The sequence below is a fragment of the Buceros rhinoceros genome, unplaced genomic scaffold, assembly GCF_000710305.1.
Source record: "Buceros rhinoceros silvestris isolate BGI_N320 unplaced genomic scaffold, ASM71030v1 scaffold9119, whole genome shotgun sequence".
In the NCBI taxonomy this organism is placed as follows: Eukaryota; Metazoa; Chordata; class Aves; order Bucerotiformes; family Bucerotidae; genus Buceros; species Buceros rhinoceros.
The window spans coordinates 95807-118155 of record NW_010430944.1 but is presented as its reverse complement, the minus strand read 5'-3'; the positions used below and the strand labels follow the sequence as shown (position 1 = coordinate 118155).

Sequence of the window (22349 nt, the reverse complement as noted above, 5' to 3'; positions counted from 1 at the left end):
AGAAAAAAAGGAAATTCATGGTGGATTTTGTTTCCTCACAGAATTATTATTCCAAATCAGAAAAATAAAATCACTCTCATTGTTTCAGGATCTATGTAACACTACATTGGCACACAGGACAAAATTCAAATGTCATTTCTTAGTGGAAAACATGGATTCATGTTACTGTGATGACTGGATTTATCAGTGGTTTTATGTATCCAAAATGCTTCCTTGTGACATCACTGTGGTACTACAGGAAAGAAAAGACAGGCTATAGAGTAAAACAATAGAATGGTTTCAGTTGTGAGCTGTCTGCACCATTCTCATAATAAACAGAAGGATAGTTAAGTCAAAAGCTGGACAACATCATGACAGCCAAAAAACAACTCACTGCAGTTGTGCTCATCAGAGTTATCTCCACAGTCATTGTCTCCATCACACTTCCAGCGCAGTGGGATACATCGATGATTGTCACAGCGGAAATCTCCAAAAGGACTGCAAGTCATCTCCTCTGCAGTATAGACAGTTTGCCAACAGAACAGCACACATTAGCATTAATTAGTCTTTGGATAAGATGAAATGCACAGAAGACAGTGGAAGTAGGTAAGAGATGTTCTTGCCACAAAGTGGGCCAAGTAATAGAAAAGAGGTTAAGAAACAACTGAAATAACTATAGAGACTAGCTTTGTGCAAAGCTAATCTTTGCATGAGAGGTTTGAACACAAATATGAGGGGCTGGAAAAGCATTATCATACTTCCCATACTGACCGTTTCAACAGCACAGGCGGTAAATTAGTAAATGTAGAAAACACTGACAGTTTAAATTGCCTATAATAGTTCAGTATTCCCTGTTTCATTTGATGACATATCAGGCAAAATAATCAAATCCTGATCTTTGGAGCTCATAAACACGTGAGCTGCACAACAAACTGCTGCACAAAGAATTTTACCTGAAGACAAATAACTACCAGGGTAATTAATTGCTATCAAACAAAATATGTCCAGGTACATTACTACTGAAGACTTTCAGAAAATCAAGGTGTTTGTAAATTGGAGGAATATTTTAGGTGCAAAGTTATGCTGAAATGATCCTCTTCTCCAAACATACCACAGCCTTGTTCATCACTGTTGTCTCTGCAGTCATCATTCCCATTGCACACTGCCCACATCGGTACGCAACGGTAGTTGGTTCTACAGCTGAACTGTGTGTGATTGTCACACCGATAGGCAGAGCCCACTGAAAGAGGTAGTTGTCAAAGTTAGTTATGTTACAGTGCCATTAAACTTTTATCCTTGCTATTCTGCCTTTCAAAATCTGTTATGATTTATAGTCAATTAGTTCTACTAAGAGCTATCTGCTAACTTCAATGTCGTAAAAGAGAAAACGTTAAATATATCTGATTTTACTCTTTTCCAGTCTATGCTATTTGTATTCTGCATATGCTACAAACTCATGACAGGTTCAAATGACATTCAGTATGTTTTTCCCAGAAGTATTTAGAGCTGGTAACAATGGTAATAGAAGCCCCAAACCCAGAAGATAGAGAAAGCAGGTGATTTTCTTCCAGGTGACCAGTGACTCAAAGAGACTTGAAGGAGCACATAGGAAAATCCTGCTATTAAATATAGGCTAGATTGTGCTCTGCATTTGTTCTCCCTGTAAGCTTTTGTTTCCAAATCACGTGCTTATCATCATGGAAACTTTAGCTTCAAGAAATTAAACTTTGTTTACATTGTTTTTGGGAAAAGTATGACATATGTCATATGTCATACTTTGATGTGGAACAAGGTACAAATCAGTGAACTAACATTCACTGCTTCCACACAGGCAATGGATTTTTTAAAAAGTGTTGTTAGGGGTCAAGTAAAGGATGTTGCTAGCATCAAGGAAGTCACAGTGAGACACTTTCAGTTCTTGCTAATCTGGCCAGCATAAAAAAATCTTTCTCCCCTTTAAGAGTAAGTAATTAGTAAATTATTCCATAGGCTCTGTGTTTTCTAAAACTCTTTACTACATGATTGCAATTAAGCTGGCAGAAAATATTTCCTTCCAATAAATTTTCAACCTCAGGAAAATTAAGTAATGCAGTTTGCTTTTGGCGTACTATAATGTACACATACTACTACAGCTGTGTGCTTACTGCATTCGTGGAATGGCTCATCAGAATTATCACCACAATCATCATCCACATCACACTTCCAGGACTGTGGGATGCAGCGGCCATTGTCACATTTAAATTGGCCCGGGGGACATGTTCTACTGGCACAGTGAGTGCTATCTTCATCTGAGTTGTCACCACAGTCATCCTCTCTGTCACACTGCCAGGCTTCTGGGATACATCGTTTATTGGCACACTGCCACTGGTGAGTTTCACACTGGTGATTAGCTGAAAGAACACAAACTGGCTGTTAGAATACTGAAACTTGCAGAAATGGTCTGTGGGTGTTATGTCAATTGAGCAGATATATCTACAGCAGAAGTTTAAAAGAAAACCAATAAAAAATTAAAGCGTCACATTTACTCGCTCAGTTAAGGTACAGATATCTGTCACATGGCACGTTTCCCACAAGCATCTTCAGACTAGCTCTCTAAGGCTTTACAGTGTTCTAGAATCGAGACAGATACTATCTTCTAAAGCAGAAGGGAGTAAACCCAGCATTGAAATATGACTGAGGCAGGGGCACCCAATCTCTCTGCAGAGCTGCTAAGTGACACTGCAGCTCTGGCCACGCTACCAGCTTAGATGTACACTGCCTGATGAGCCTGTTCCCCTGACTGTAAATGAACATGCTAGAAAACTTAGCAGAAGACCATGCTAATGTCAGCTCCACAGCCTATAAACCTCTTTCCCAAAGGGCAAAGCACTGAAAGCTGTCAACAGTACTGGCAAACTGTGGAAGGTCCGAAGGTCATATGGAAATAGGAGTCAACACTGATTTCTGTTTCCAGACTTTGTATGTCTCACTGGATACCACCCCTCTACTTTTTTACATACACTGCCAAACCCTTCAAGAGGAACAGTATGTTATAATTTCCATATATTTTCTAGACTAAAGGATTCTATTCCCATGCATGAGATCATAAGCAGAAGGAATTACACAGAGCTTAACTGACTTTTATTGTACCCAGTATCTTAAAAACAGTGACACACTGTGCAGCTGTGACATTTCTGCTTATATAATATTCCCCTACGCCACAGTTCAGGAGCTTAGCTATTTGAAAGGCAGGTAAAATTGACATTTCATTTAATTCTGTCATTGTTAGAAACACTTTGCTAATGGAAGGCAATGAAACACATGAAACGCAATGAAACACAACCACATTTCTTTCCCCTCACACCCACTTCCCCTTTATATTACTAAGCTTGCAACTGCCAGAATTACATTATTTACAAAAAGAGAACTATGGATGTGCTTTTTTGAATTAGACAAAATTCCAAATAGGTGGAATAAGACAGGCTTTTAAGGAAATAACATTATTCCACAAGCATAATTAAGCTTCGTTTCTAAAACACTGCCATCACGAACAGCTCTCCAAAACAAATCTTCCCACATGCACTGGGTTTGGGCAATACAGAAAACGAAATTATTTCGTCCCATCATGCGAAGTGCTAGAATACAGGGAAAATCAGCATACCTGGTAAACTGCCCCGGGCATTAGGAAGCCTTAGATTCCTCATACTCACCATGGCTTTACTCAGAACAAAACAAAGTGGGTCCTGCTTCTAATATTTTATACCTCAGATTGTAACTTATACCAAAGCAAATCTGTCTCAGAGGTATAGAAAATGTTTGTTTTGATAGAGTACTTTTTTGCTCCCCTTTATCCTGCTTTTGCACTGAGGTAAATTGCTTTCGCAGGTGCAAGACTAGAAAAGACTGCATCTGTTTACCTCACCTTTTCATCTTTAAAAAGGAGATAATGATTCTGAAATGTATATATAGTTTACACATTTTATACTGGCAAAACACTTAAATGTATTAGTTGCAACGTACCACAAAGTACAGGATCTTCATCTGATCCGTCATGGCAATCTGGCTGCGTATTGCACAAAAAATGTGGACTTGTGCAGTTCCCATCATTACACTGAAACTGACCAACAGGACAGTATCGGTGCGGACAGGTAGGGGGTTCATCAGAGCCATCTCGACAGTCCCTCTGTCCATCACATTTCCACCAGATAGGAATACACCTACAAAGAGAAAACAATGTTTTATTTTTTGAGGATATGTCTCTACAGATCATCTACAAACATCCTTTTACACCACAAGAGACAGACATCTCTCAGTGTTATTTCTTGAAACTTCAAGACATCTTGAATTTCATGTCTTCTGTTTCATATGTCAAATGCTAACAAAATACGCCAGAATACTGTCACCAGAAACGGATGATATTGAAGGAAGTTCACAGCAGATGAAAAAGGATTTAATTTTTATGTATATCTGTGGTAAACATCTCTCATGCTTTTTTAAATCAATATTTAATCAGATTTTTAATGAGGTAACATTTTAATAATTCACCTGAACTTTAATCCCTAGTTTCACTAGGGAGTATCATTGTAACACCTCTTCAAAAGGCCACCCAATAAGCACACCTGCTTCACAGCCTCCAGAGTGATACAATATCAGCACAGTAGCTCTAATATCACCATTCCTCTCCCTTTGCTGCTGTTGTCTCAGAGAAATGGTTGGAAATGTGCCCCTGTGATAGCTAAATGGCTTTCCTGGGCCACTGGCAGAGAGCATATATTTGGCAGAAACGGATACATTACAAAAGGTGTTCCAAAAGTAAGAGAAGGTTCCGGGTTTGTGTATTCAACAGGAAATGGGTTTCTGGAGATACATGTTTCTAACAACTCAAACTTTCCTACATTAGCAATGTCACGTAGAAGGAAGAAAGTAAAAAAATACTACTAAAACAATGAGTCTAGAAGTATTATTACAAAGTGGAAGCCTGTCTGGTCCTGGCCTTGTCTTTGCAAGCATACCATAAACTCAGAGTGAGAGCAGAAGGAATCCCTAATTTCATTATATATTTATTATATTAAGTATATAAATATACACATACATTTCATTTATGTCCTTAACAAGACATTGAAAAAAAGATGATGAGCAGCAGACTTACCTCTCAGTGTCTGCACAGAGAAACTGGGTGCTAGAGCACATTGGAAGGCAGTGGGCTGTGTTGCCAAACTGTACTATCATGAAGTTATCAGGACATTCACAGGAATAACCCTGACCACCAGCTTTTATTAGACAAAGATGGGAACAACCACCATTGTTGGTGCCACAAGGATTATTAACTGGTAAAACAGAAGAATAAATATTACCATACTTTGCAAATCACAGGACACGAAGGTCTCAATCTACAATAGACTCCTCTAATGTCTTATTGAAAGCTTAAATGTAATAAGTTGAAAACCAAAACTTGGATAAGTAGGCACTTAGTGAAAGAAATACGTATGATTTCATATACAGGAGATATATATTATTAAGCCATGATGTTTTAGAAAGTAATTTAAAATTATGCATCTCCAGTCATTGCTATTCAAAGAAAAGGCAATTCACAAACGTAAAGTACAGGCCACATTTACTCTGTGCGTTCTATTCCCCTCAGCAAAGGCAAAAGCCGAGTACATTCAGGACCCTTCGCAGCATAACAGCTGACCCTCTTAAAAGCAAAAGTAATTCTGTTTTCTTACCAAATGGCTGTCTGTATGGATGGTAAACATGGATGTCAAATGGCCTGTGTGTGGTGTTCACAAGAACAGTCCTGTCTGATCCATCATATTTATTTCCCTTTTCAACTGTTCTTGTGTTCCAGTCAGTCCAATATATCGTGTCTTCAAAAATCGTTATTGCAAACGGATGAGGTAAAGTCCCATCATACACTGTGTGACGATGATGTCCATCCAGGTCAGAGTACCTACATGAAGAAAAATAGGTGCAAAACATTCAGATAAATGCTAAAACATCTTCACATCTTTATGTATGCATATGGTACTCGCTTATTCGTGACCAGGATCATGCAGTGTGGAACTTTGCCCCTAATGATAGAGCACTGTCCTCAGTGAGTTCATTTTAAGGTACAGAGGAAAGTAAACCAGGTTATTTTAGGCAAATAATGGAATAGAGGAACATCCACTGAAATGTAGTCTTCCCACAGAAGCATATCAGCTAGTCCAATGAAAATCTGCACATTCACTGCCTTACAGCAAGTTATTTTTGTCTCAGAGGAGACTAGCTTGCCTGGATCATTCACACTGCTAAAAAATAGAACACTTAATAACAGGCCTCCCATATTCCTAAATTTTACATGTCTTTCTGATTTAGAGCCTCCCCTGATAGAGCTAAGATCTTCTATTTTTACGACCACCCTGCTATAGGGGGAAATTATGAAATACAAGAAAAAAAAAAAGAGAGACAAAGAAACATACATATAATTAATACACATTTTTTAAAAGACATTTTTAAAACCTGAGCATAGAAAAGGCTGCCAGAAAAATTAATGTAAGGAGGAATAGAAGTAAATATAAACCTGAATGTACATGTAAATATGAATACTAGAAAATAATACATGTAAATATAAATGCAAGTTATTAATTTTTACTGATATTTAAGTGGAAATTTTCTAATACTAGAAGCAATTAATATTTTCTTGATTAAAAAAAATTATGCTAACAGAAAATTCCATGTCATACCTATAGAAAAACATTCAGAGATCTTCTAACAAGTCGTACACTATCTTATTAGCACATAACTAGTTTAGTTACAGCTCAACTCTTATCTATAGGCAGAAACAATAGAATCAGAAAAAATAATGATTTTATACTCAGTTTTGCTTTGGTTCGGGTTGTACACCCAGATATAGAGAAGCTGTGAATCTTTTCACACTAATTGTTGGACCATTTCCAACGGGACCTAGAATGTAAATATAGGAACTAGGCTACTGTGTCATCCAGTGCTTTGTATCACCTACTACACCTATAGTCAGAGGTTAGAAATATGTACAACGCTTACAGTGTCTATAAATGCTACCACTGCAGTCTGCCACGATCGATTATTCAGTTTTTTTATACTTTTCTGCGTACATACTCAATGTAATTTAGATGGGCATCTGCCCAGTAGAGCTTGTCATTGGTGTAATCTATGGTGAGTGCATTGGGCCATTCCAACTTTGTAGAGATAATCACTGTCTTCTCCTTGCCATCCATGCCTGCTCGTCCAATATAGGCTCGATCTGCCCAGTCTGTCCAGTAAATCTGTCTGTTCAAATAAATATTTATAGTTAGAATTGTAGTAAAAATATGAAGTAAATATTAGAAGCCACACCTCTAACATAGTATTTCCTGCAACAGAAAATACAATTGCTACACCACACAGTTGTCTTCAAAGAATGTAACTGGCAGCCCCACTATCTAACAAACCACACACACTTCTGTCAACATTTTTAGCCCTGCAGTCAAAATTTCCTTGTCCTCATAGATCCAAATAACACTTTCAATGATATCTGACAGGCCTGCATATGTACCTATGGAAGGCAAACTACTATTTTTCCTAAGTTCCAACCAAGATCTAATGCCATGCAAATGTAAGTGCAGGCAGCCAAAATTTATTTCAGATTTTCAGAGACAGTGCAAGACTATCTGCAAAAGAAAAGAAAAGCTTCCTTGAAAAGTCATACCCATATTTTGGATGAACAACAATTGCTCTGGGGTACTGAAAGCAGAAAGTGTTGTTGGCATCCACACACCGATCCACCAGTTTTTTCCGGAATCTTCCATCAAGTTCAGAGACGTAGAGACAATCTTTGTAGGCGTCCACCCAATATAATTTTCTGAAAAGTTTTAGAGTTCATTTACTTACTCCTATTTATTTTTTTGTTGTTGCTTATTTTGCTTCACAGCATCTTAAATTTCACAGGTTTTTTTTTTTCTCCTAGAAGCTATGTATTCACTGTAAAGGCAGAATGCATATACTGTACTGACATCTCTTCCACACCAGGCTCCAGACTGCGCTTTTCACTTCTGCTGTTCCTGCACCCATAGTCATTGGTGCCAAACTCAAACTTGCAGTTGCCCACTTCAGTAATAATATGCCATTTGCCTATAAATTCCTAAACCTCCCTTCTCTTCACTTCCTCTCCTACCAACAATGGCCAGCAAAGAGGAGCAGGAAAACAGACACGCAGTGCAATGGATTGTGACCAGGGCTGTTAGTATTGGAGAGAATCATCATTCGTTCCATGCTGCCACCTCTGCTCTCATCAAACAGGTAGAACAGCTGTCAGGTTCTCCTTTGAAAATTCCTGAGCAGTTTGAAAGTCAAATGTAAACCTCATCTATGATTTTCTAGCACTCCTATTACTTTACCTAAGAATTATACACACTGGTACTCAGAGAAATCATGCAAGCTGAAATGATGATTTTAAAAAGCCTGCGACAAAACAAAGCATTTAATTTAAGTAGAACTACTTTGAAATTGCCTGCACAGCTGGTCAGCTCCAGCATCTTCAGGGCCATTCCAGAAATAGCCCGACAGATACAATCTCTGTCTACACCACCCTGAGTAGTACCATTCCCACCAGAGAGGAGGAGAAGGTAGTCTTCCCTAGCCTGCACCTCATGGTGTCCTCCAGTACACTCTCTGTACTGAAAGTGAGCAGAAAAATCCATTCCATTGTATTGTCCTTCAGCCTTTCTGAAACACCTGAACAAAACCTGTCTGAAGACATAACTATTGGTAGCTGAAATAATTCAGCACTGTATTAGGAACGAAGCAATATGATGACTCTGGCTAAAATCAGGCTCTTCCTTCTTCACCATTCCATGAATCAAAGCATTTGGGACTGCTGGCAACATTAATTATCATTAGGTTTACAGACAAAGTGGTTTAAAAATAAAAACGGTTATATTCACATATTCATACAAACACTCTCATGTAAGTTCCAAATGTAACTTTTTGAATGATTCTCATTACTTTGCAGAGTCTGATCCGGGATATTTGAACTTTTCATACTGCTAGTACTGCACTCAAAGCAAAATCTGATGACACAGGGCCAAGAAAACTACCAGAGAGGGCACCACATAGGAGAGTTTCTGTGGGAGTAAATCAGACTGGTTTTTGACACACAGCAGGCAATTAAAAATTACTATAATGCAAAGCACTTTCCAGTTACCTCACCCTGCCCTCCTTACTGCAAATTATGTGGATCATGTCATTTGAGTGTCAGTTAAAGATGCATTTTTCAGGAGCAAAAGAGGCATGCCTGCTGTGTATCGAAAAGTAGTCTGATTTACTCCCACAGACACATGCTCTTTGCATTGGTAGAGGAGCTAAATTTCACTAATGTTTATTATTACTTTATTGGAATCTAGTTATCTCTTGTATTATATTGTTCATGCAGAGTGAAGCCTGCATCCCAACCCCTACAACTGCTAGCAAAGGAATAAAGAGCCTAAGCTCAGAATACCTACCCCATAGCCACATGTAACATCCCATCTGTCTGCTTGCCTAGTCTGTTCATTAATGGTTTCCCAACAAGTTTTTCCCAAGGTCATACGCACTATTTTATTATTAATGGGAAAGCAACTCTGATATAACCTCAGTATACTGAGAGCAATTAAAGAAAAGTGTTATGTAATGTATTAGATGCTGATAAACAATTCCAGAGCAGTTGTATGAGACTGCATACACAATCCAAAGCTATTTCACTACTCACTGGGAATTTCCTATGAAATGGGAGAAGAAACCCTACAATAAACTCCCTCACACATCATTTCCTTAGTAGCCCAGAAAGACAGAAAATGTGTTTTCTTACCTGCCAACCCAGTCAACAGCGATACCTTCCCCGTTGGGCACATCATCACTTATCACTGCCTCCTTATTTGTTCCATTTAGGAACATTCGTTCAATGACCTTCCTCCCCACATCAATCCAGTACAACCTCTTTTCCACCCTGTCAAAGTCCAGTGCCACCACATTTGTCAGTCCTTGCAAAATGAGAGAGTAAGACTGGCCATCTGTTGTGAGATTTCTCAGATAGTAACGGTTGCTAAAAATAAGGTATGGGGAGATATTACTATTTTGCCGGCACCTTTTTCCGTCAGGCTCCCGGATATAGCCTGGGGCACACTTACAGATGTAGGAGCCAGCTGTGTTCTCACAAATCTGGCTACATACTGATGGAGTTTCATTGCACTCATCAATATCATCACAAGTCCGTTTATCAGACATAAGTTTGTATCCGGGATGACAAGAACAGTAGAAACTTGTCTGTGTGTCTGTACAGTTGTGATCACATCCACTGATTGAAGGGTCCCTGCATTCATTTATACCTGTGAAAGGAAAGGAGTTCTTTTCAAGGAACTGCTAGCAGAGAAGATAGTGTAGTCACTTTCCAATATACTCCATCTGACTGTCTCTCCCGGCTACCCCCTGAACATTAATCTGACCTGCTGTAATAAAGGAGAAAGGCAAAGAATCTAATATAAAATTATTCTAGCACCTTTGAGGTCTGTCACCAAACACACTGAGTGCAAAGTATATGCTTATGAAAAGTATATTTTGGAAATGTAAAGGCAACACATAACGTAGATTTAGTTCATATAATTAGCTAATTTTCAGTTTGTTAAACCAGTATATAATAAGTGTGATATAATTCAAACAAAAAACTAGATATATACACTTATAGTCCGAGACACAACCATGTAAGAGATATGATTGTAAAATTAAGCAATTGCTTAAGAGTTCATTTTCTTAAGCTGTCTAAGCATTTTAAATTAAGACAGTACAAATAAATCTACACATACCGCATCCTTTTTCATCACTGTTATCCGAGCAATCATCCAACCGATTGCAGACTTTAACCACCTCAATGCAGTTTCCATTGTCACATTTAAAATGATGGGGGGAGCAGGTTGCTTCTGGCGTGGTACAGAGATGTTCCAGCTCATCAGATTCATCACCGCAGTCATTATCGCCATCACAGATGTAGGCCTTGGAAATGCAGCGCCCGTTCTGACAAGTAAACTGGTGCTGTTGACATGGTTCATAGATGCATCCTCTTTCATCACTGCTGTCACCACAGTCATTCCGCCTGTCACATCTGAAGAAGAATGAACACTTTTTCAAATATAAGGCATCAATCAGTATCTCTAGGGTAGATGGATGTATACACAATCCTGGTTTCCAAAGAAGGTGAGATACTATTGGCTCTAATGGAAGAGGCTCTAAGAAACCAGGTTCATACTATATAGAGTCTGATCCCATGAGTCCTGCCTGTATTCCCTGTATGCATTACAAGCAGAACAGAATCACCCCGGGAGACAGTACTAGGCACAATAAAAAGGATTAAACTAGTGCTAATGGTGAGCACTGGGGATATTAACACAGGAAATTCCAGATCATTTTCAAGTTAAAACTAATGCATGAGTGCAGAACAAATAAACGGTTTCATTACAACATGCAGATCTACTTAACAACTAAACAGTGGGGGGAAAAGGTTGAATTAGCTCCTTCACTTTAAGCAAATTTTGAGAATTTCTGCAGTGGCTCAGGTGGTTACAAACCTGTATGTGTTTCGGATGCACAAGCCATTACTACAAGTAAACTCATTTTCTGTGCAAGATCTTCGTGTGCAGTTCTGGTGTTCATCAAATGCATCACTGCAGTCAGCATCACCATCACAGACCCACGCCCGAGGAATGCACCTCCTGAGCGGGGGTCGATTGTTGGCACATGTGAACTCCGCTGCTGTGCAGTTGCGGTTTGCTGAAAGAAAAGCACGTTGACTGACACACCAAGAGAGACTTTGTGTATGTAACACCCCTGCCACACACACACACAGAGCCTGGATATCCACCTGTAATCCACAATAGAGCCATCATCTGCTGCACGTGCAGAGACAGATACCACTGCTTCCTCTCATACACAGCTCACAGGCATTCCACTGATTTTCACTGGGCATGGCTCTTCATGGAGGCTGACTGGGAGCCACAGCACTTTAGAATTCCTTAGGCAGTGTTGGCATGAGCAGAACTCTGGATCTTGTTCAATTCTCAATACACGCATTTCACGCATCTGGCCAGATTTTCTGGGAGCTGAAGCAGTATTAGGCCTAGGTTCTGTATCCCTTGCTTTCTTCAAAGTATTCTGAGCTCCAAGGAGCAAAGAGAGGGAGCACCATTGCAATTAAAAAGGGCACAGACTGCAAGTGTATCCAGCTGCTGGTAAAAGAATCAAGGAGTAGTACCAAGCCTTCTTCCCTCTAAACAGCCACACATTTTGCTCACAAATTTTTAAAGAAATTAAGCCAAAACCAATATGCACAAGATGTAGTGTGTGTCAGTCAGGAAGCTGCTATTGCTAATTGCTATTGCGATACTGCCCGGGTCATATAAACCACACAGATTAATTCTATCTCCATTTGAACTCAACAAGTAGAAAAAAGAGTAATTGCAAAATCAGAACTTTCTTTTTTTTAACATTAGTAAAATTTTAAATTTTAATTCAATATAAAAAATGAAGGTACAGGAATGTGGTGGTTTAACCCCAGCCGGCCACTAAGACACACAGCCACAAAAATTGAAGGTACGGGAATGTGGGGGTTTACCCCCAGCCGGCCACTAAGACACACAGCCACTCACTCATTGCCCATCCACCCAGTGGCATGGCAGAGAGAATCAGAAGGGTAAAAGTAGGAAAACTTGTCGGTTAAAATGAGAATAGTTTAATAATTGAAATAAAATAAAATAATAACTGTAATAAATTGTAATAAAATTGTAAAAAGAGGAAAATAACAAAAAAAGATATAAATAAAACTGAAGAAAAACAAGAGATGTAAATGAAAAACAATTGCTCACCACCAACTGACCGATGCCCAGCCTGTTCCCAAATAGCAGCCCCCTGGGCCAGCTTTGCCCCTCTTTATGTGCTGAGCACATCGCATGGTATGGAATATTCCCTTTGGCCAATCTGGGTCAGCTGTCCTGGCTGTGTCCCCTCCAGCTTCTTATGCACCCCCAGCCTCCTCGCTGGCAGGGCAGTACGAGAAGCCGAGAAGTCCTTGGCCTAGTGTAAGCACTTATCAGCAACAACTAAAACATCAGAGTGTTATGAACATTATTCTCATCCTAAGTGCAAAACACGGCACTGTACCAGCTGTTCAAAAGAAGTGCAGTAACTATTTGCATTAAATACCTACCACAATTATGTCTTTGATCCTCATCACTCATATCCCCACAGTCATTATCACCATCACAGATCCATGTTGCTGGGATACATCTGCCATCATCGCATGTGAACTGGTCACTTGAGCAAGTCCGTGCTTGGGGCACTTAAAAATGAACACAATCACTCTGCTTGTTAAACTAACCTGAACTGCCATAAAAATCTGCTGAGGAGGGTATTTTAGGGAGAATCTTATGATAGTGAAATGTAAAATAGAAGCTTAAGTGTGAGACAATTCAGGCAGAAGCTGCAAGACATTTGCTTAAGCTAAAGGTGGAACTCCAGCACTGTGCAAAGTCACCTGTCAGCCCTGCTTAAATCACAAAAGAATCTGTTCTGCCTTGTGCTAAGCTAACTCTTACAGTGAGAATAGTGACTTTGTTGTAATGTCAATACTCAGTGAGTTCAGTCAGCCCCTTCTCTTCCTCCCTGGAGATTACTCTTACTCCTTTTCACCCTCTTTCCCCCTCCATATTACCGTGGATTTCTACTGTACATACAGCATTTGCTTATCATAATACTACAATACTCCACCTCATACTGTGTCAACAATATTCTTCTTCATCCCACATGCCTTTTTTCCCCAAATGCAATATCGCACGCGTACTTTCTGTACAGCACTACATCTGATTTTACATGCAAAAAATATCAAAATATTTGCTACTTTTCATCACTTGGTTCACCTCCATCACAGTCTTATAAAGCGACAGGAGGTTATATATTAAGTGTAATCACATTGAAAGCAATCAATTGTGGAAATTAAAAGCCTTCCTATTCCATACACAGCTTTAAGTATTAAGACTTGAATTGCTCAGTGACTTAGATTATTTACAGTCAGTGAATAAACTCCAGAAGATGCTATTATCCTAGATTGGATTCAAGCTGCTGCCTACAACTACTGTTTTCCCATAACCTATAGTGTTGTATGTGCAGAGTGTAAACTTACCACAAGAGGCAGGTTCATCAGAGCCATCTGCACAGTCTATTCCTTGATCACAGTACCAATGAGCAGGAATACAACGTCCCGATGTACAACGAAACTCACTATTTGTGCAAGTCAGTGAGACTGGAAGAAAAAACCTATGTATGACTTCTTTCTTTCTGTTACCTTTCCAACTTGTTTTAAGTTGCTTTTGAGTCCATGTTACGTAAAAATATTACAGACCCCAAAAAAGAAAGAGAAAAAATTATGCTAGGAAGGATGTCTTTCCTCAGCCTATCTGCAAAGAGATCATTGTACAAACTAGCTTGATCATTGTATGCAAAAAAAGGGCTAAATTATCTCCTTGGGTATATGTATCAGCTAATAGTTACAGAATTTTCGCTGAAAATAGGACTGCATGCAGCAACTGCAAACATGTTCTATGTTTACACTTCAGATCTATACACAAGAAAATGACCACACTCCGATATACTCAGTTCTCCAGTGCCCAAACCAGGCAGCAGCAGACTCCATGCTTTACAAGGAACCAAATTGTGCCAGAGGGAAGTAGTATCTCATGGTAGATAATGTTTTTCTTGTTCTCCCACCTATTTTTCTTCAGTGGCAGGTAGCAATGTTTTCTTAGTGCCAGTAATGAACAAACTGAATAGTTCCAACTAAGCACACTGCAAGTATTTCTTCTGCACTTCAGCTGAGCCCCTTGCTCTTGGCATGTATAGTGTGTTTGATAAATTCTTCAATAGTTACTGATACTTTCCTGTACCCTCTGATGAGATACCAAAAGATGCCCAAGATACCAAAAAAGGACCCATTCTGGCCTTTTAACTTGCTCTTCTATGTGCCTTTAATGATGGAAGTCAAAGACAATTAACCTATTGCTCATTAATGACTTGGGGCTTCTTTTATTTCCCATTCTCCTTTTCTCTCCCTCTACCTTTCCCTTCACCACTTTTCAATTTAAATAATTCAGCAGTGCTGCTGGGACGTAAACAGTAGCAGGGACAAAGCACACCTTTCACGAGCAGCACAAGACTCACTGTATCTGTATATATTACCACATATTTTTGACACATAGAGGTCCATAGATAAAAGTGGCCATGTTCTGGCTAGAAAAATTGAACTTATATTTTAGAAAAATTGTAGCATAGTTAATTCAGGGCAGGTAAACTGGTAAAAGCAAAAATAATCTACTCAGGCAATTCAAAAAATAAATCATCACCTGAAAATATCCATTGTGTTTTGTAAACTGATCCAAAACATTTTATGTGGTAAAAGTACCGCCTAACTACTACCTAATACAAACGTCTGTACTAGCAAAGACAAGCTGGTTTGTAATTAAGGCTGATTGACACTAACTGGAAGCTACAATGAACAATGAATTGAATGGCAAGGCATACATAACCAAATGAAAGAGTTTTTCAATAGATTAGAAGGAAAAATATTCTAATATAAAAGTTCCAGAAAAAGCCAAACCCCTATAATATTTAAGTGCCAATTACCTTGTAAAACCATAAAGGATACAGAGAAGAATAAGCAAAAGGAATGATCTCTCAAATTCTGTATAAAAGTGTTGCAAAAAAACCTATCTTTTTTATTAGATAAAAGCACGATTCAGCTAGTTGAGAGCTAATAGTACTAATGCATATACCTTATAACTCTTCCACATTAGAAGAGTAGATGTTTTGAGAACAGCTGGAGTTCTGTCAAAGGTAAAGAGCAGTGGAAAACATGAAGTACAAGAAAAGTAACCAAGGCCCTATTAACTTACCACAGTGAGTAGGGCTCTCATCACTCATATCTCCACAGTCATTATCACCATCACACAGATAGGTTCGAGGAATGCAAATATTTGTGCTTTGACATTTTGTAAAACCAGACTGGCAAGTGCGCTCCGCTTTAAGGAGGGAAAATAAAGCAAAAGTTCTTTAGAGCTTTTTTAATTCCATTAACGCTGTATCTCACTGAAAGATACACAATCTTGTTTAAGAAGTGTCCCATGTCACTCACTTGCTGAAGTGCACTCATACTGCTCATACTATATGGAACCAATTATACAGCTGCTTTTAGCGACATAAATCCTGACAAAGACATCATCAAAGAAACACAAGCCAATAACTGGAGGTGACAGAATGTAGATTGCCAGGTATTTGCACTGTAATGACTGCATTTGCAACCAGCTGGTACTGTATGAATCATCAGACCAACTACAAATGACTAATAGACCAGGGATTTAAAATATTCAGATTTCACTGAGAATAAAAAATCATTACAAATAATGAGTTTCAAAAAAAAAGAAAACAATTGTATAGACAAAAATGTAAAAAGAAGAAAAAAAATCTCTAAATACATTTTCATCAATTTCTCTAACTCCAAATATAAATTTGCTACTGAAGAATGTAACCTTAGTGCAAGGACATGATTAGTTTGATTAACTGCAATAGCAGTCAATACTGAACTATCACAGTTTACATCTTAAGGAAAACAAACATCACCAATTGAGAGCTATAAGGCATCTAATATAAGGCTACTTCTTGAGAGCTGTAAGGAATATAATTTTAAACAGAATAAATGTAAACTGTGTAAGAGTCACAATATACACTCCTGATGATTAAATCTAGTATAATTAATATAGCATGACACAAAGTAAAAATCCCGTGTCAAGCTCCAGGCTAATCCTGCAAAAATATAAGCCCTGCATCCAATTCATCTGAAGTAATCTCTTTAATATCCATAGGAATACTCACAAGACCTACATTTGGCACGCTTGAGCATTTGTTGCATCAAGGCAGACTATTTAAATCAATAGTTATTATGTAACATCTTGGGGTGATTCAGAATATCTTTTAACAATTCTATTTGCTTCAAACAACACAAAGCAGAATCTGCACTGTAAATAAAGCAATCTTTCCTCCTCTTTGCTGATTTTGTTAAAATTCACACACAAACACATTTGCCTCTTCTTTGGTCTAAAGGGTCAGACTTAGGATAAACTTACGGCAATTTCTCTCATCTGATGTGCCGTTATCGTAACAGTTGTTTACACCATTGCAGACATACTGAAGAGATATACACCTTCCATTACTGCAAGTAAATTCTGTGTGGGAGTCACAAGTTCGGAACAAGCAGCCAACCTCATCACTATTATCTCCGCAGTCATTGTAGTGATCACAGCGGTAATGATAGGGTACACATCGCCCATTGCCACAGGTAAAAGCTGTTGGCTGGCAAGTATGGAAAGCTGCAGGAAATTAAAAGTTTAAAACAAACAAACAAAAAAGAATATACTTAGATAAAACGCGATCTAAGTTCTCTAACAAAGTAACAAGTAAAATTGAAATATTTTTACCTGCCAGGGCAAACACAGCTGCAAAACGGACTGCATGAAATGTAAAATACATATTTGAATTAAACAAAAGTAGAAATTGGCTACACATGATAAAGATTCAATACTATAGTGCTTTTGGATTCTAGAGCAAATCAGTAGCCATTCAGATCTCAGGTCTGTGAGTACGCAAGGGACCATTGCCAAACTACAGCCATAAGATCCATGATTATAAAGCCATTAAAGTGATAGACAATACAGTACAAGCAAAACAGTGTATGAATCACTTTCTCGTGCAGTTATTTTAAATGCTTACCACACACACTTTCCAACTCATCACTGCCATCACCACAATCATTGTCATTGTCACATTTCCATCTCTCCGAGATACATCGACCATTAAGGCATGTGAAGAAACCAGTATCGCACCTGGTACCATTATCCACAATACAATGCTTGTTATTATTGGCTAAATACCAGCGACCTTCAGAGGGACACTGACATTCTGCACCAGCTGGACCTAAATTTATGTTTGACAAAAAAAAAAAAAAAAAAAAAAAAAAAAAAAAAAAAAAAAAAAAAAAAAGAAACAAACCACAAAAATTGAAACAAATTTAGCATTGATGCTTTCAACAGGGTTCTATGAAACTGTTGACTGTTGTAACACTGGAAAAGGCAATTAAACTCTCACAACTCCTGAAAGTTCTATCTGCTCAGATAGAAGCATGGTGACTTAGCCAGATTATTATCTCAGTTAAGCATATACAAACCCATTAAAACCCACGAGTTATTTCAGAGTTCCCTAGAGGAACTGAGATCAGAACTAGGAGTATCTTAATATTTGTTGTTCAAATAGTTTTTGAATGGCAGCAAAATGGCATCTGATGCTTTCAAATATCAGAGCTACATCAGCTGAGGCTCTATGCCTCAAAATCAAAACAGGGTTTTTAAAACTCCTTGCACTAGACTAACTGCTCTTCTCAAAGTCAATGAGAAGATTGAGTTGTTTTCAGGCAAAAGAAATTTTTAAAGGCATTTGAGATGCTATAAATGAAAGCAGGCACTGAATGAGTTTTTCAAAGTCAAGGGTCGTACAAAACAGCTCTGTAACAGGTATGCTCTTTGGGCTATACTGCCATTCTGGTTTCCTGAATGACCGTATTTGGTCCGGTGAACTGTTGTAGCACTTTGGCTCTCTTCTTACACATGCGCAAGGAGAGATACAAGATAGGATATGTCACTCAATATGCAGCTGATGATACAGAGTATGTTTCTGAAGTCTACAGCTCAAAACAACACATGCCCCACAGCACAGATAGAAATCAATATTTGAGCTATCTTCTTAGTAATTGTCCAACATTTAAAATGATGCAGTAGAAATGTTTGTTTTGTTTATCATTAGGGAAAGACTTCCTAATATCATGTGATAAAAAATAGTGATCATCAAGATTTTTTAAAATATGTGGTAGGAAACATCTGCTCAGTATACAGTGTATCAGTATGTATTACCAAGGACACCATATGCTGCAGAGCTCTTTTTATGCCTCATCCCAGGGGAATAAAAAAAAGTTAAAGCACCAGAACACAATGTTTTAGATTAAATTAGAGAAACCCATGATTTTTATTTGTGAGGATTCTCAGATGGAACCCTCAAGAGGGTTGGCAAAATACCATGACCTTGATTGGCACTCATTTTGATTGCATTTATAAACAGGATAAATATTAAACATTTAGGAACACTAAAAAATATGACAGCTCTCCCCACGTGACCAGAACTGCTATATTATGAATTTTAATACAGGCAATGCTAACAGCTTAGTCATCAAGCATAACAGCTTACCTGGTGCACAGATGTGACTGCAGCCACCATTGAACTGGTTGCAAGGATTGGTACATTGCTGCTGCTTACTTTTTGCCCAGACTTGAATATCCATCGGTCTTTGTGGCAGATTCATGATCATTACAATCTGATCTGAACCATCATACTTATTAGCTCGGTAAATGCTTCGTGTGTTCCAGTCCGTCCAATATATGTGCTGATCAAACAATGTCATTGCAAAAGGATGCAGAGCAGTGCTAACAATTACTTCACGATTTGTACCAGTGAGAGTGCATCGCTCAATCTTCTGCCTAAAAATAACAAAAAATTATTATGTCTTGAAAGAAAGAAGTCTTTCAACTTATGTATAAAGCCATGCTCTAATTAGTCCAGCTACTAGTATCAACCATTTCGGTACTGTGCACCAATATATCAGGTGCTGTTACAAGTTAAAATTTTGCAATCCAAATCTTCAAATATACATCTTCAATACTAATGCAGAGTAGCTCTGTAACACTGCATAATAATGTATTGGAAGCAACTGGGCTGAAAATTGAAATGATAAACAACCATGCTGCTGAGAGCTAAAATGAATGCAAAACTTCATGAGATAATACACGTTTGGAATGCATATGATATTATTGTTGTACCAGGAGAAAACCAGCAGTCCCGTGAAATGGGACATGTTTTCATTCCAGTTTTGTCTTTTGCAGATCCAAATTTACACAATCAGGAAATACAAGCAAATTCATGAGACTATAAAAAAGCATTTTCTGCTGTTTCTCACAGAACAATACAGGAGGAAAAAGCATTTCTAATATATAATAACCTCCATATATATAACATCTAACGGCCACAAGTATATAGCATATAATAAACATTTCTTCCTAGTTGATCTTCCAGATTTGATTCTACCTTAGGAACAGCATTTGAAATGATAAACAAAATTCCAACAAACATGACTTCAAAGGACCCCAGAAAATCACGGTTCCACTCCAAGTTTGTTGATAGACATATTCTGTAAGTGAACCATTCTTTACTCACACAGACAGCACTACTGACCCACAAACACCTTGCCACTGCTTCTCCCCTTCAGGCATTCCCACCCTTAATGCCCACTTCAGCAAAGGTCAGTGAGGAAGCAGAAGACATGCTGATGCCAGGAGAATCAATACGTGCTATTCATGCATTCATTCCATGGGTGACAGGCACTAACCATGAGCAAAGGATGATGTAAATCGTGCAGTGGGGATTCATTTGTTAGAGAAGATGCTTATAAAAGCCCTGAGTTGCAAGTAAGATGAAAATGGCCAGTGGGTACAAATGCCATAAAAAAGTGGACTAAAGCTACACTATGGCATAAGGAAACTTACTGCACAGTAGCTCCACATCAATATTGAGACTTGATACTGCATTGCTATTAAGTAACTCTTAACATTCTATAATACAAAATACCAAACTCAATTGAAATGTTGAAAAAGTTTAAAAAACGAAGAAAAATAAATAATAGATATATTAAAAAAATAAACAAACGTAAACCAACAAGTTTGTTATCATTACATACAGGTTTGCATCAGCCCAGTATAGCTGCTGTTCTTCATAGTCCAGAGTAAGCCCGTTTGGCCATACCAAATTGGTGCTCACAATAGCAGTTCTGAAATTTCCTCCAAGTGTAGCTCGTTCTATCTTTGCATTTGAACTCCAGTCAGTCCAGTACATATACCTGTCAATAACATGATTACAAGGTTATATTTTCAGCAAATAAAGCTCACAAAGCTCTTATTGGCTCCAGGGGATTTCCGCCCCAGTGTCCCTCACTGAAGTGTGCAGCGTGAAACCAGTGGAAAAGAATTTCTTCCTCTATTTTGGCCCACATTGACCACAGCATCTTTTAGCACAGATCAGTGGGGTCCACGGGAGTGATCTTCAGAAAAATTTTTCCAGCTCCCTTAAGAATTCAGTAAAATCAATTAATCATAGAGTAATGCTCCCAGCCTCTCAAGGAATGTTTAGATACAGAAACAGGAATTCTTCTGAGGCACTCATGAAACACAACAGAAAAAGGGCAAGACTCTAAATAGAGAGATCTCTTGACAGCACCACCTGATTATCATGATATGATATTCTTGAAGAAATCTTGGGTTCAGCAAATACCGTATTTTCTTTCTGCCTGACACAGAAAATGGAGGATGGTTAGGTGCTTGACAAACACCTGCTTTGAACATTGTTCTCATTTATGCCCAGCACCTGGCTCCCACTATCACTAAGTGGAGCCTCATGCACTACACATTCATAAATGCTCTAAAAATCTCAGAAGAAAATGCAAATCTCTGAGGCTAAGATTCGCTTTAAAAACATAAAGAATTAGATCTAGGACAGTCATGCACAGCCAGAACTTAGGCCTCGGAACAGGAAACATCTGTCAGTCTTTGTCAAACAGTCTAAATTCTACCTTCACCTGCAGTGAAAATAAGGTATATAAAGCGCAATACATACCCTCTGCAGGGATCTAATACAACAGCCCTTGGTCGTGGAACCCGGGCAATCACTGTGCGGTTAGATCCATCCACAGCCATTGAGCTGATAGTCTGATTGAGGTAGTCACTGTAGTAAACTCTGTTGTTGATCCAGTCAAAGGCTATGCCATCTGGTGTGCCCAGGTCTTAGACACATGCAAGCAAACACACACAAGTTCAGTAGAGTTTCCTGAGATACTGCAATACTCTTTGCCTAATATAATGCAGCAACACCAAATATGTCTTTGAAATGCCATTGGTATCAATGCAAATTTGTCCATTTAAAAATTTGAAGAACTAATACTTAGGACTCAGGCAGTCCTGTGTATGCATTAAGGTTACAAAGATGCTTTTCTCACATAGACCCAAGTTCTGGTTGCTATTCTCCAAGTAGCAGGAATCATCCCTCACTCCATAATATTAATTTACTATACGTAATTTTAATTTATTACATAAATTTTACATATATAATAATATTTAACCAGTTTTATATTTCCAGTTCATTGTGATAAAGGAACGTTTCTTAGATAACTAAAC

At 38.3% G+C, this 22349-nt stretch overlaps 1 protein-coding gene across 1 annotated transcript in view; it reads right to left on the bottom strand.

Annotated features, from left to right (window-relative positions):
• Positions 1-22349, bottom strand: part of LRP2 (low density lipoprotein receptor-related protein 2) — a 126875-nt gene that overhangs the window by 26404 nt on the left and 78122 nt on the right. The window contains exons 40-58 of the mRNA XM_010143223.1: positions 21793-21958; positions 20861-21019; positions 19318-19607; positions 17794-17997; positions 17151-17393; positions 15924-16049; positions 14159-14278; positions 13187-13318; positions 11553-11754; positions 10794-11089; positions 9803-10319; positions 7667-7819; positions 7078-7248; positions 5685-5908; positions 5108-5285; positions 3979-4175; positions 2124-2369; positions 1091-1219; positions 374-493 (exon numbers count right to left, since the gene is read on the bottom strand). Coding sequence (XP_010141525.1) covers positions 374-493; positions 1091-1219; positions 2124-2369; positions 3979-4175; positions 5108-5285; positions 5685-5908; positions 7078-7248; positions 7667-7819; positions 9803-10319; positions 10794-11089; positions 11553-11754; positions 13187-13318; positions 14159-14278; positions 15924-16049; positions 17151-17393; positions 17794-17997; positions 19318-19607; positions 20861-21019; positions 21793-21958 — 3873 coding nt within the window. The remainder of the gene's footprint in view (positions 1-373; positions 494-1090; positions 1220-2123; positions 2370-3978; positions 4176-5107; positions 5286-5684; positions 5909-7077; positions 7249-7666; positions 7820-9802; positions 10320-10793; positions 11090-11552; positions 11755-13186; positions 13319-14158; positions 14279-15923; positions 16050-17150; positions 17394-17793; positions 17998-19317; positions 19608-20860; positions 21020-21792; positions 21959-22349) is intronic.